The sequence below is a fragment of the Garra rufa genome, chromosome 21, assembly GCF_049309525.1.
Source record: "Garra rufa chromosome 21, GarRuf1.0, whole genome shotgun sequence".
Taxonomy (NCBI): Eukaryota; Metazoa; Chordata; class Actinopteri; order Cypriniformes; family Cyprinidae; genus Garra; species Garra rufa.
Window position 1 is genome coordinate 43,097,124 of NC_133381.1, and position 13,531 is coordinate 43,110,654.

General features: G+C 33.9%; 1 protein-coding gene across 1 annotated transcript in view; it reads left to right on the forward strand.

Annotated features, from left to right (window-relative positions):
- Nucleotides 1–13,531, forward strand: part of LOC141295430 (CDAN1-interacting nuclease 1-like) — a 54,625-nt gene that overhangs the window by 25,557 nt on the left and 15,537 nt on the right. The window contains exons 5-6 of the mRNA XM_073826631.1: nucleotides 2,621–2,681; nucleotides 9,764–9,836. Of these exons, the coding sequence (XP_073682732.1) occupies nucleotides 2,621–2,681; nucleotides 9,764–9,836 (134 nt within the window). The remainder of the gene's footprint in view (nucleotides 1–2,620; nucleotides 2,682–9,763; nucleotides 9,837–13,531) is intronic.

The window sequence follows — 13,531 nt, forward strand, 5'->3', positions numbered from 1 at the left end:
TAAAACAGCTGATCCAGTCGGGTGTTTAGACACATCTGCTCTCGAATCTTTATCATCCATTCTTATGAATATTTGTCTTTTGTGAGAATTCAGCTTATTTATAATATATCAAAACTCTTTATTCCAAAAAATTAAAAAAATTATTCCAATAAACCAGATGACCATCAAACAAAGCATCTCTTTTGTTGCTCTGTTTGCGCACTAAAAGTCATTGTTTATTATGACTATTTTTCACATGTTGCAATAATAGTGCAGCGAAAATTATGAAGTTACACAAATGACGGTCTGGGAATAATGAAATGATCAAACCCCTTCTATTTGAACTGCTTCTTTGTCTTTTTATAGAGATGCCTAAACCAGGGCTTGTAGGCTAAAGTTGTCCCATCGTAAACTTTGATTTGGCTCGCTATGCCAAAATACGAAACAACAGCAACAAAACGCGTTCCATTGAAGTGTTTCTTCAATTGTAATATCTTGTTTTAGTATTTTTGTTTTATGTTTGCATTGAAAAATTTAAACGTTTACTAAATTATTACATTTATTATTAAAAGTAATTTTTGTTATAAAAAATATATTTTTTTGAAAAAGTATATACTTTTTTGTTTATTTAATTTTAATATAGCATACACTAGCGTTCAAAAGTTTGGGGTCAGTAAGACTTGTAATAGTCTTTAAAGAAGTCTCTTATTCTCATCAAGGCTGCATTTATTTGATTAAAAATACAGGAAAAACTGTAATATTGCAAAATGTTTTTACAATATAAAATAATGTTTTTTATTATAACATTCTTTAAAATAGAATTTATTCCTGTGATGCAAAGCTACATTTTGATCAGCTGTTACTCCAGTCTTAAGTGTCACATGATCCTTCAGAAATCATTCTAATATGCTGATTTATTATTAGAATGATCAATGCTGGATAATATCAACAGTTGTGCTGACAAATATTTTTTGGAACCTGTGATTTATTTATTTATTTATTTTTTTCAGGATTCTTTCATGAATAACAAGTTTAAAAATTACAGTGTTTATTCAAAATATAAATATTTTATAACAATGTAAATTATTTATTATTAACTTTTAATTATTAACTTAATACATCCTCGGTGAATAACAGTATTCATTTCTTATATAAAAAAAGAAACTATAAAAATATACTGACCCCAAACTTTTGAACGGTAGTGTAAGTCTAGGGCTGTGCAATTAATCAAAATTCAGTTTTGATTTAGATTTCGGCTTCAAACTATCGTCAGAATGCAGTAATCGAGATGAAACGATTATTGCGCCCCATTCAGCCCCCTTTCCAGTGCTGCTCTTTCGCTCCTCCATAAAAGCCTAATTTCTCATGCAAATCAGCAAAATCATGTAACATGACTTTCATAAAATGGGACGTGCTTGATTTATTAATGTTTCTTTGATGTTGTGTTTTAAAAAGCGAGAAAGAGAACTTGCGCTTTTGTATGTGCTCAGAGATGGAGCAGAACATGGACATGGAAAGATATCTTTAAGCTCAAGGCGAGCACCTAAACAGTCAAATACACACAACAATATTTCAAAATGAGGCGCTTGGAGATTATTCATGTGAACCCCTGTCAGTTATGTCCTAAATTATCATTGTGAATGAAAATAACAGTATATTGGATCCGTGTGGCTCTTAAAGCGGCCACAAAAAACATTCCTTCTGCCGTCTCTGTGCTTAATATTAATAAAACGTAAACATACAAAGAGAAAAATCACTCACTGCTCTTCAATGAAGGATTTTTCTAGTGTTAATAAGAAACAAAGCATGTTTAACTATTACAGTGAAGATGCTGTTTTAAATAACTTCAAATAATTACATTCAATTTCTGTAGTATTGTTAGACTACTTTAGACTTGCATAAAAGTATTCAGTATTTAATTTTTTTTTTTTGTATCTTTTTTCTGTTGTAATGCTATCTTTAAAATAATCACTAATATAAAGTGTTGGACCAGTCATAATCGTGTTAAATAACTGTGATTACAATATTGACTAAACCACATTTTTGCCCAAACCAAGCAGCCCTAAATAATTCAGATATAAAGCGTCTTTGAGACCCATGACCTTCAATCAGGTTTGATAAAGATTGCAGATCTGCTCATTCTGGACATTGACCAGGTGCATCCTGGGATGCTTTAAACACTGATGCTTCCCTTCTCTATCTGCTGCAACTCATTCATTCAAATGGATAAATATATCTAAATAAGTAGATATTAAATAACCATTTATAAATATGCTGATTTTAGTAATAAAAGCAAAAGCTGTATTCAATGTGTCTAAACATTAGTCTGGTGATGTGTATAGATCAGTTCTGAAGAAGCTCAGGTGGGACGCTGCTGTTTGTTATTCTCCCAAAAAATGATCTGACTTTTGCCAAACGCTCGAAACTGAAGGAAAGCTGCGTTCTGTAGCTTGTTAGCTATTATTGTGACGCGATCGTGGCGGATCTGCGAGGGCTTTGTGGTTTCAGGTTAATGATGGGCCTCGTCTGGTTTGGCTGAATCCATCAGGGACGCTGACATGTCCTGGCTGGTCTGCTCTTGTTGTCCTCTCTTCCCATTTGTTGACTCTCTTCCCCATTGTTGTTCTTTGTGGTAATGAAGGTACCGCAGCGAAGCCAAGACACGTCCGACGGCCCCGCTTCTGCTGGAGCTCGCCAACCAGGTACTGAAATACACGCTTTATTATTCTTCTGCTCCGTTCTCCGGCCCAGTTTTGCGCAAACACAATTAACCCAGAAGATTCAAAGATTCATTGGGAGTTTTCCCAGTCTGTTAGTACTTATAAAAATTGGGCTAATGGTTGGGCCTATTAACCAATGATTTGGTGCAATTATCCTTCATGGAAAAATAGTTGAGTGTCATTATCATAAGTGACATTCATAAATGCGTCTGCGCTCTATTATTGACACGCAGGTCAGTGGTTAATATCTCTATTTAGGTGTGCTGTTTACATTTTGAAACTCTCTCTTACATCAAAAGCTTGATTAAGCGCTGGAGTGATTTCTGTGTCAGTAGTGGATCTGAGGGTCTGTGGGATTGGAAGGGAGCGTCACTAAATTACACTCAATGAGGTTACAGTGAATTACAGTGAGAAGTGTTTGCACGGCTCTCTCTCATTATGGACTCATTCTCATGTACTGCTTTTATATGTCATTCACTCAAACTGATATCATGAGAAATAATCATACCACCTCCATTCATTACTGCCGGAACCATCAAATCTGTTCTGTTTTTGTCCAAATCCCTTTTATTTTGGATTCCAATTTAATACAAATTAAGGAGATGCACTGCAGGCAAAAACACTGTTTTTTCGTGCACCTGTCAAGTTTGAGATTTTGGGCTTTTTGGTTTTTCATCAAGTGTTTTTTCAGACTAGTGTTAAGAAAACATCCAAAAGACACTGTTAAGTCTTTCTTTTTTTGGCACTGTATCTATTAATTATATATTTTATATATATATTGTGTGTGTATGTGTATATATATATTCTGTCTGTTCTAAATATTTTCTGAATTATGGACTGACAAAATGAGAAAATCCTCTAAAAACTTTTGCCTCTAATTTGTCAAAAGAATTAAAGAAGAATTTTGAAATTGACTTCATCAATTTAGATTTTTGTACTGGAAATGTATGCAAATTAGCGCATATGTTATTAAATAATGCTCATTTACATATTTAACCCTAATATTTTAGAAAACTTGTAATACAAAAAATGTTTGCAATTATCAATGTAATCAATCAACTGTGTTCGTAAGGTCATAACTATTAGAGATTTTTGTTACCCTGTTCACCTGCAGTGTCTCGCCTTAAAAAAATTAATCTTTTTTTTTTCACATTTTAATAATAATGTTTTAAATATATTGTCTTCTGATGTTGTGTGTTGTCTGTTTTAATTTTGCTGGAGTCTGTTTTATGATAAAAATTGTGGTTATTAGGCATAAAACTTATTATCCTTAAATTATCCTCAAATAAAATAAACAATTCATTTTTATTTAATCATTTATTTTTTGGCAAACCAAGTGCTGCACAACAGAGTTTTACAGTTTATTAATTAAAACATGGACAAACTAACACAGTTTAACTCTGGGTTCTTGTCATATTTTATTGCCATTTTCTAAACTGTAGTAAATTAACTGTGAAAATGTGAGAAATGTTGAAGGTGTCTGAAAAAATTTAGATTTGACTGTAAATACCTTTAAAAATTCTATAATTATAAATGTTTTTGTTGTTATAATAATAATAATAATAATAATTATTATTATTATTATTACTATAAGTAAAAAAAAATCAAGTTAAACGCATACACCATGCTGACTTCACATTTAATACAAATTTAAAACATTAATAATTAGGGCCGGGACTTTAACGCGTTAATTTAGATTAATTAATTACACAAAAATAACGCGTTAAATTTTTTTAACGCATTTTACTCGCACTAAGTTTTGCACCGCGGAACGTTTCTCACTGGATGAATTCGGCGGACCGATTATACTGGAGCACAAACTAGCGTTCAGACAAGCCAAAGAACTTATACCAAAGAAGCTGCGTCCGTCCTAAATAGTATTGAATGTCCCAAATCGTAGTATGTTTAAAAAGTATTCCAAAGATTCCCGGATGGTCTACTACTTAACGATCAATGCACTCTCTTAACTGCTAATATTGCCCGCAACACAGCGCCGTGAACGAGGATTCGATTAGAACTACAAACACGCATAAAAAGTGTTAAAAAACTACAAACATGGAGAATATACGCGACCAACGGACAGGTAGAGAAAGGGGGTTTTCAGTGATAAATAATCAGTGTGTAACCTGATAAAAACAATTTTTTTTAAATGTTATCCGCGTTATATTCCATGTGCAGCAACATTTATAATGATAGGTTTGGTCATTAACGTTTAAATGCATAATTAAGCAAACACAAGAGCAGAGTTCTCGGAATGAAAGAACGTGCCTGTTGCTACCCTATGCTTGCTACACTTAATGGCAATATTGCACTGGTCTGTTGGACTTGGTTGAACAAAAATAAACAATATTTTGTTGCTTAAGCTTATGTATTCAGTCATTATTCAATGGTATACTAAAAATCCATGTAAAAATCTTAATTTTCACTGTTCTCAGGTCAAATATTTACATGCGATTAAAATGCGATTAATTTCGATTAATTAATTACAAAGCCTCTAATTAATTAGATTAAATTTTTTAATCGAGTCCCGGCCCTATTAATAATATTTGAGCATTTTAATAATAAAAGGGCCCTATGAAATGTGTTTTTTAATTGTGTTGTCTGTTTTAATTTTGCTACTTTCTGTTTTATGATTAAAAAAATCATAAAATATAATCAAACATAGCAGTAATTATACATAAAACCTTTAATTATCCAATTTTCCTCCGATAAAACTTAAACAATTAATTTGCTTTACAGTTAATTAATTAAAACATGGACAAAAAAAGTGTTTTTTTTTTTTTTTTTTTTTTTTTTTTTTTTGTGGGAGCAGGACACTGTAGTTAATTTATGTAATTGAGGATGCAAAATGAAGTAAACTGTGACATATTTCATCATACAGTGGACTACCAGTAAAATTGATCCAAATTTGGGACCAAAAATTTTTGCAGACACTTTGACCTGACCATGTTTTACTTAAGTGTTTTTATTTAATTGACAGACTGAACAAAATGAAGCATTGCTTGGTAATTGGTCAACAAAGTATTGGTAGTTGTGTAAATATTGTCATACTAACAGTTGTCAGAATTTTTGGTTGATTGTAATCCATTACATACATTTCTATCAAAGTTATCTGACATTATTATCAAGATTATCAAAGAAAAAGAGACACTCAAAGAAGCCTGTATTTATAATTCATTGTATATTATTGTCTTATAATAAACTTTATAATATGTTGTATTACTTCATGAATGCTTGGCACTACACTTACAATACTTACCTGTTTGTATGAGTATGATTTATAACACACTAAGAACAGCATGTAATATCCACTTAAGTTGTAATGGATTACACTTCCCATTAGTTATACCATGTTGGCAGTCTCTTTCTTGCCATTGTTTAACAAAATCCTATTGCATTGTTTGAGATGTATAAGGGTTACCAATGACCTTAAATGTGAAATGAGCATTAGCCTCAAAGGAAACACTCAAATATTAACAACCACTCGTAAGATATAGTAAGATACCGGGCAGGTGCTGCATAAATAGTGTCAAAGATATACATTTATATTAAATATCTTCATAACTGGTGCATCTATAATCCATTATAAAGTAAGTGCGTATGACATGGTGTTCATAAATGTATTGTAACTGTTGTGATTATGCATGTGATAGGGCTGTGCAATTAATCGAAATTAAGTTTCGATTTTGATTTTCGCTTTAAACGATTATGAAAATAGGACATGCTTGATTTATTCATTTTTATTCGATGTCGTGTTTTTTAAAGCACGAAAGAGAATTTGTGCTTTTCTGTGTATGCTTTTAGAGATGGAACAGAACACGGACAAGTAAAGTGAACGTTTGGCTTAAGATGCGTACCTAAACGCTCAAATACATGCAAATATATGTCAAAATGCGGCGTTTGGTGATTATTCGTGTTAACCTTCCTCAGTTATGTCTCAAATAAATGTAAACAGTTGAGAATAAAAATCTGAAAATCCATGCAGCTCTCAAGTAATATTCCTCCTGCTGTCTCTTTGCTTAATGTTCATCAATCAGCAAAAGACAAAGACAAAATCACTCACTGCTCTTGATGGAGGGACTTTTCTAGTTTTTATAAGAAACAGCAAGACTATGCTGTTTTATTTTACATTCAATTATTACAATTTAATTAAACTCTTTCATTTGTAGCTTTTTTTTTATATTGCTATCTTTAAATTCATCAATCATATAAAGTTCCGGACCCACTCATAATCGTGTTAAATAATCGTGATTACAATATTGGCCAAAATAATCGCGATTATGATTTTTGCCGTACTCGAGCAGCCCTAGCATGAGATGATACAACAATATAAAGATCTGATTTTTAATAAAGTATTTTTTGTAGTGTATGAGGGAGCACAGGAACTATGTTTAATAATGTTGCGTTTTTTTATTTTGCATTATAATGCGTTGTGTCCGCAGTGATAGTGAATCAGTTTGTGACGTACAGTTTGTTGTTGAAGGATCTGAACGCTGTTCCTCATAAGTGTCTCATGACTCAGTTTAATGCGCTACTTCACATTTACGCTTTGCTCTTATGGCGCTCAGCTCGCCACTAATTGCTATAGTCATAGCGCTTTATGGCACAATATATATCGCCAACTGAGCTACACTATAAAACTGATGAGAATTAGAGGCCATCCCTCGTCTGTGGTTTGACACGCAAACAGCGAATCCAGCGCCGGTCCTGCAGACCGAGTCTCGTGTCTGTTATTTAACATGATTAAAGAATGATGAATGTGATCAGAGCTTCATAACCGTTACTCACACGTTTCAGACGAGAGATCCGCTCGTGATTAATTTGAAAGCGATGAGAACGAGCACCTGAATCAGGCGGGGAAACCTCACAGACGTCATTATTCAGTGTCGGCTCTGATGTGTCTTTGTGCGCTTGCCGTGTTCCTCATCCAGCCGTGTTACACGAGAACATGAGGCCGACGAGAGTGAGTCTGAGCGCTTTAGAGAGACACACACCTCCGGCTGGAGCACAGGAGCGTTCACACTGTCTAACGATGACGAATTCTGTCTGAATGATAACAGACGGGAGGATGTTTCTTCTGTTCAACTGCTGTACTGAGTGTGTTCAGAAGGAAACCTCACATTAAACATGATTTATGCACAACCAGCATCATCAACCATCAGTCTACCGATGGGGTACTTTACACTTTTAGTAATAGTTCACCCAAAAATTAAAATGTGCTCACCCTCGGGCCATTGGGAGGAGTTTGTTTCTTCATCAGATTTGTAGAAATGTGTCATTCCATCACTGTCTCGCCAGTGGATCCTCTGCGGTGAATGGGTGCCGTCAGAATGTTAATGAATTTTCTTGTATGTCAGTTTAAGGCAATAGATCACCCAAAATATCCTCCCCCTCAGTTCATCCAAGATTAGGATGAGTTTGTTTGTTCATCAGAAATGCATCTTTCCGTCACTGTCTCACCAATGGATCTTCTGGAGTGAATGGGTGCCGTCAGAATGAGTGTCCAAACAGCTGATAAAAACATCACAATAATCCACACCACTACAGTCTATCAGTTAACATAAGATGAAAGAAATAAATACATCAATGAGACATTTTTAACTAAAATACGAGTCTGTAATCCCTAATAACGCTTCCTCCAGTGAGAAAGTCCATCTCCTGTTGTTTCTCACATCAAAATCCAGCCACATATTTAGAGCTGTTTTGGCTTGTAAACGGTGCTTGATCTGTGCAGATTTCTCTCCTGATTCAGACCAGACCACTTTTTCACTGGAGGAAGCGTTATTATGAATTATGGACTCGCATTTTAGTTAAAAGCATTTTAATGATGGATTTGTTTCAACTTTTCTCAAGATGTTAACTGATGGACTGGAGTGGTGTGGATTATTGTGATGTTTTTATCAGCTGTTTGGACTCTTATTCTGGCGGCACCCATTCACTTCCAGAGGATCCATTGATGAGACAGTGATGCACTGCAAAAATGCTTTTCTTAGTTAGATTTTTTTTGTCTTGTTTAAGGCCAAAATATCTAAACATTCTTAAATCAAGAAGGATTTTCTAGACAAGTAGGATTTTTCTTGTTTTCAGACAATAGTAAACATTAAGTGAATTTTTGCTTAGAACAAGCAAAATAATCTTCCAATGCTGTAAGAAAAAAAAAACTTATAAAATGCTTGATTTAAATTTTTTTGTGTATATTAACTAGAAGTAAACAATTATACTTTTAATAAATAAGAGAAAGAATGGTGCTTTTTTGTTAGTGAAAGGAGGTGAATAACCTTGCAACCTTAAGATCAAACTAAAATTTGGTATTGAATGGAGTAGTTTTTGCTTTAAATTTTGACAAAACGGAATCTTTATTAAAAAAAAAAAAAAAAAAACATTTTGTAGCTTTTCTGGGACTTAATGTTGATTTGTGGTAATTTTGTGTATGTACATTTTAATATTTGAAAAGATATATTTATCATTTCTCATCTTACAGTAACCATTGGCTTTAATGGTTGAGCTTGATTCATTTAGTCAATACAACAAACAGTTCAGCATATAGAGGATTCTTTTTTTTTTTCCAAAATAAAAAATACTGATTCCATTGATTAGATAAAAGACACTAAAGTGAAAAATTAATAATGAAAAAATGTAAACTGAAATTCTTAATATCTCTATAACTTTTAGTGTCTGTACTAAATAGATTATATATAGTTATCTGCACTTGCATAGATTTGATTTTATTTATTTATTTATTTATTTATTTTTTGAAGTAACAAACAATACCTTTTAAAGTAAAATCCTAAGGATTTTTATCAGCTGTTATGTTGTGGAATTCTGTTAAAATGTAAGACACATAAAATTGGCGTGACTTAAATGCTAGTTAACTACAGTGAGTTGAATATGAATTACATTCATTAAAATGATGGCATTGTTGCATGCAGATGAAGAGCTCTGAGGAGTAATTGGACACCAAAAGTGAAAGTGCTAACTTTGATTATTAAACGATTACACAGCGAGTATTGATCATTAGTGCATGTTGATCAGTGCATCTCTCAGACTGTGTTTGTCTCTGTCAGGTGGACCTGTCTCCGGCTCTCCTGGCCCGTCTGATAGTGGAGTGTTTTCTGGAGGAGCGCGAGGCTTCAGTCTGTGAGTAGAGGTGTTTATTTCCTAATGAGAGACAGACAGACTCCTGCCAGCGCTACCTGCGGCACATGAGGGACAATTAAGCGTCCCGCAGGCCGCCCAGCACTTAACCGCCGTTTAGATCAGTGCTGTGTTATTTATAACCCTCCATTTATTCTGAGCCTCGTCTACCTGAGCGCCTCCTCCTCCTCACACTCCCACTGCATCAGACACCCAACAGAACATCTATCACTATTAAAGCATTAGTTCACTTTCAGAACAAAAATGTACAGATAATTTCTCCCTTGTCATCCAAGATGTTCATGTCTTTCTTTCTTCAGTTGTAAAGAAATTGTTTTTTGAGGAAAACATTTCAGGATTTCTCTCCATATAGTGGACTTCTATGAGTTTGGGGGTGAGTACATTATCTGTAAATTTCTGTTCTGGAAGTGAACTAATCCTTTAAGCATCTGTTGATCATTGGTGGGAGCTGATTAGTATGAATACAGTGCCTTGCAAAAGGCTTTTTTGTCACGTTTTGTTGCAGGATTATGTTAAACTGCTTTAAATTAGTTTTTCCCCACATCAATCTACACTCCATACACCATAATAATGACAAAGCAAAAACCAGATTTGCAAATGTTACAAATGTATTAAAAATAAAACACTGAAATAAGTAGATTGCATAAGTATTCATACCCTTAACTCAGTACATAGTTGAAGCACCTTTACAGCCTCAAGTCTTTTTGGGTCTGATGTGAGCATCTTTGCACATCTGCATTTGGCAATTATCAGTTTTTGCTCTGATCTGCATTTTCAGCTGTTAGACCTTTTCTGAGAGGTGTGTGTCTTTCTAAATCAGACTCATTCAAATGAATTTGCCACAGTTTAACTCCACTCCAAGTGTAGGAACATCTAGAAGCAATATGAATGCTCCTGAGATACATTTCCAGTGTCCCAGAAAAGGGTGTGAATACTTATGCAACGGGATCTTTTCAGTTTTTTATTTTTAATAAATTTGCACAAATGTTAAAATCCTATTTTTTGCTTTGCCATTATGGAGTAGGGAGTGTAGATTGATGTGGGGAAAAAAGTAATTTTAAAGTAGTTTAACATAAGGCAACAACATAACAAAATGTGAAAAAATGAAGGGGTATGAATAATTTTGCAAGGTACATGTGTGTGTGTGTGTGTGTGTGTGTGTGTGTGTGTGTGTGCGTGTTTTTTTTTTTTTCTATTGTTGCTTATATCCAGCATTCAGAAACCTTTTGTACTGTTTTAATTATGTGATTGGTTTCAGACTCAGGTGAAATCTTTTAGCAAAATATTGTAATGCACAGGAGTAAAGATGGATACTTGAGTTCCTTTCTTCTGAGAAATACACTAGTGAGTGTGTGGTTTTCATCACTTGGATGTCAGTAGAAGTGGACCATGCTTGTCCTTTAAGCGTTCAGTGAATACAGACTCACACAGTGTCCGCCATCTTCCTCTCCGCTCACACACACACACACACACACACACACACACACACACACACACACACACACAGGTTCAGTATGAGTGTTTGAGAGCAGTAGTACTGTGCATCAGAGACACGTGTGCTGGATTTAATCAACAGAGAGATTCCAGTGCATGCGTGCTGCGCTCCACTCTGCCACCGCGCACTCGTATGTCAAAGTCAAGCGTGTGATTACTTTGGAGCGCTGTTATCCACTGCTTGTCAAAACGCTCCTGCCGTGTGTAGAACAAGGCAATACTGTGTGACGTAGACCACCCTCAGACTGCTGGAAACTCATTATAAATCAGCAGCATCTCCACAAGACTCCACTGACCCCATGCTTTGGCAAACACACAGCCTTATCTGTTTAGTTATGGCATATTATCACTATGATAAAGCTGAATACAGCTCATATGGAAACATTGTACAGCAACGCATACTCTAGAGACAATTGTTTGTTGCTTTTGTGGCCATAAAAAATGGCGTAATTAGGGAAAATATCAATATTATTTAATTCCTTCAGAGTATTAGTCATTAAGTATAATAAGCTTAATGTGAAGTGTTTTAAACTACTGTGTACTAACATTTAAGGGGAGACCCTGCTTTTTTTTCATGCACCTGTCAAAATTGAGATTTGGGGCATTTTTGGTTTTTCTTAGTGTTTTTTTTACACTAGTGGAAAGAAAATATTCAAAAGACACTGTTAAGTGTGTATTTTATATCACTTTATCTATTTGTGTCAATAGATTTCGATTACAATTCATATTTTTAAAGGCCATGAGTTTTTTCTCCTACACTGAGCCATAAATGTCCACTTCAGCAGCACTTACACACACCACACTTTACATTTTTATTCCTGTCTATATCCTGAAGGGATTTGTTTATATATAATTTGCTTGATTTTATACATTTTATTCCCCCAAAAATGGTTAAAAAAAAAAAAGTGTTTTCTGTCGATTCTACAATATTTTTTTTTTTTTTTCTTTTTTTTTTTTTTTTTTTCTGAATTACGGCGTGACAAAATGAGATACCCAAAATTCCCTCTGTTAAAACATTACAAAAAGTAACAAGAATTTTGAAACTGACTTCATCCGGTGTTTAGATGTTTGTACTAGAAATGCATGCAAATTAGCGCATATTTCAGTAAATAATGCTTATTTGCATATTTAAACCTAACATTTTAGAAAATTGAAATACAAAAAAAATGTTTGCAATTACCATTGTAATCAATCAACTGGGTTAGTAAGGTGATAACAATTTTTTTTTTTTTTTTTTTTTTTTTTTTTTTTTTTAACCCTTTTCACCTGCAGTGTCTCACCCTAAAGTAATTATTTGTTACAATGTGCTTATTGTGCACATACATGTCATTACATTGCAGGTATTTTTAAATACGAGTACGATCTATAATTAATTTCTGTAGTTACATCTATAATTACACCTACGCATAGCTCTTAACCCACCAATAAACCAACCTATACCACTAAACCTGTCCGTAAACTCACTCGTAGCTGTGCTTGTACACAATAACTACATTGTACTTCATTTTTTTTTTATGTAAGTACATGTGTTTTTCCCAATAATCTGGCTGTAAAAATCAGGGGATTCCAGCCTGCTTTCCAGTTATCGTCTAATATCAGTTTTACTAGTTTTGTCAAAGGTTGTAGCAGAAGAATTCATAAATTATCTACAGTTTGGTTTTAGACCGTAACTTTCTACAGAAACTGTAAGTTGTTATTTTTTGGAAAAAGTGAAGTATTCTTGGGATCAGGATCATATGGTGAGAGCAGGGTTTATTGACCAGAAAAAGCCATTTGACACAGTTAGCCATACTATTCCGTTATCTAAATTAAGTGCATTTAATTTTAGTAAACAAACAATTAAGTGGTTTGTTTCGTATCTAAATGAAAGAGCAATGTATGAGAATTGAGCAGGAAAATTCATCATTATGAACAATAAAATGGGTATACCTCAAGGTTCAGTATTAGGCCCATTGCTTTTTAGTCTGTTTATAAATCATTTACCAAGTTGTTGCCTTGACATTCATTTAATTAATTCCTAGACAACTTTATGCTGATGAAATGGTATTTTACATATCTGCTAAGTCACCAGCCAAATGGATGCTCAAATGGAGAAGATATCCCTGAGGCTCCAAGAAAATCACCTTAACTTGAACATGAAAGCAGTTAAGCAATTAAGTTTTTAGGAATTGTCTTCACGACTA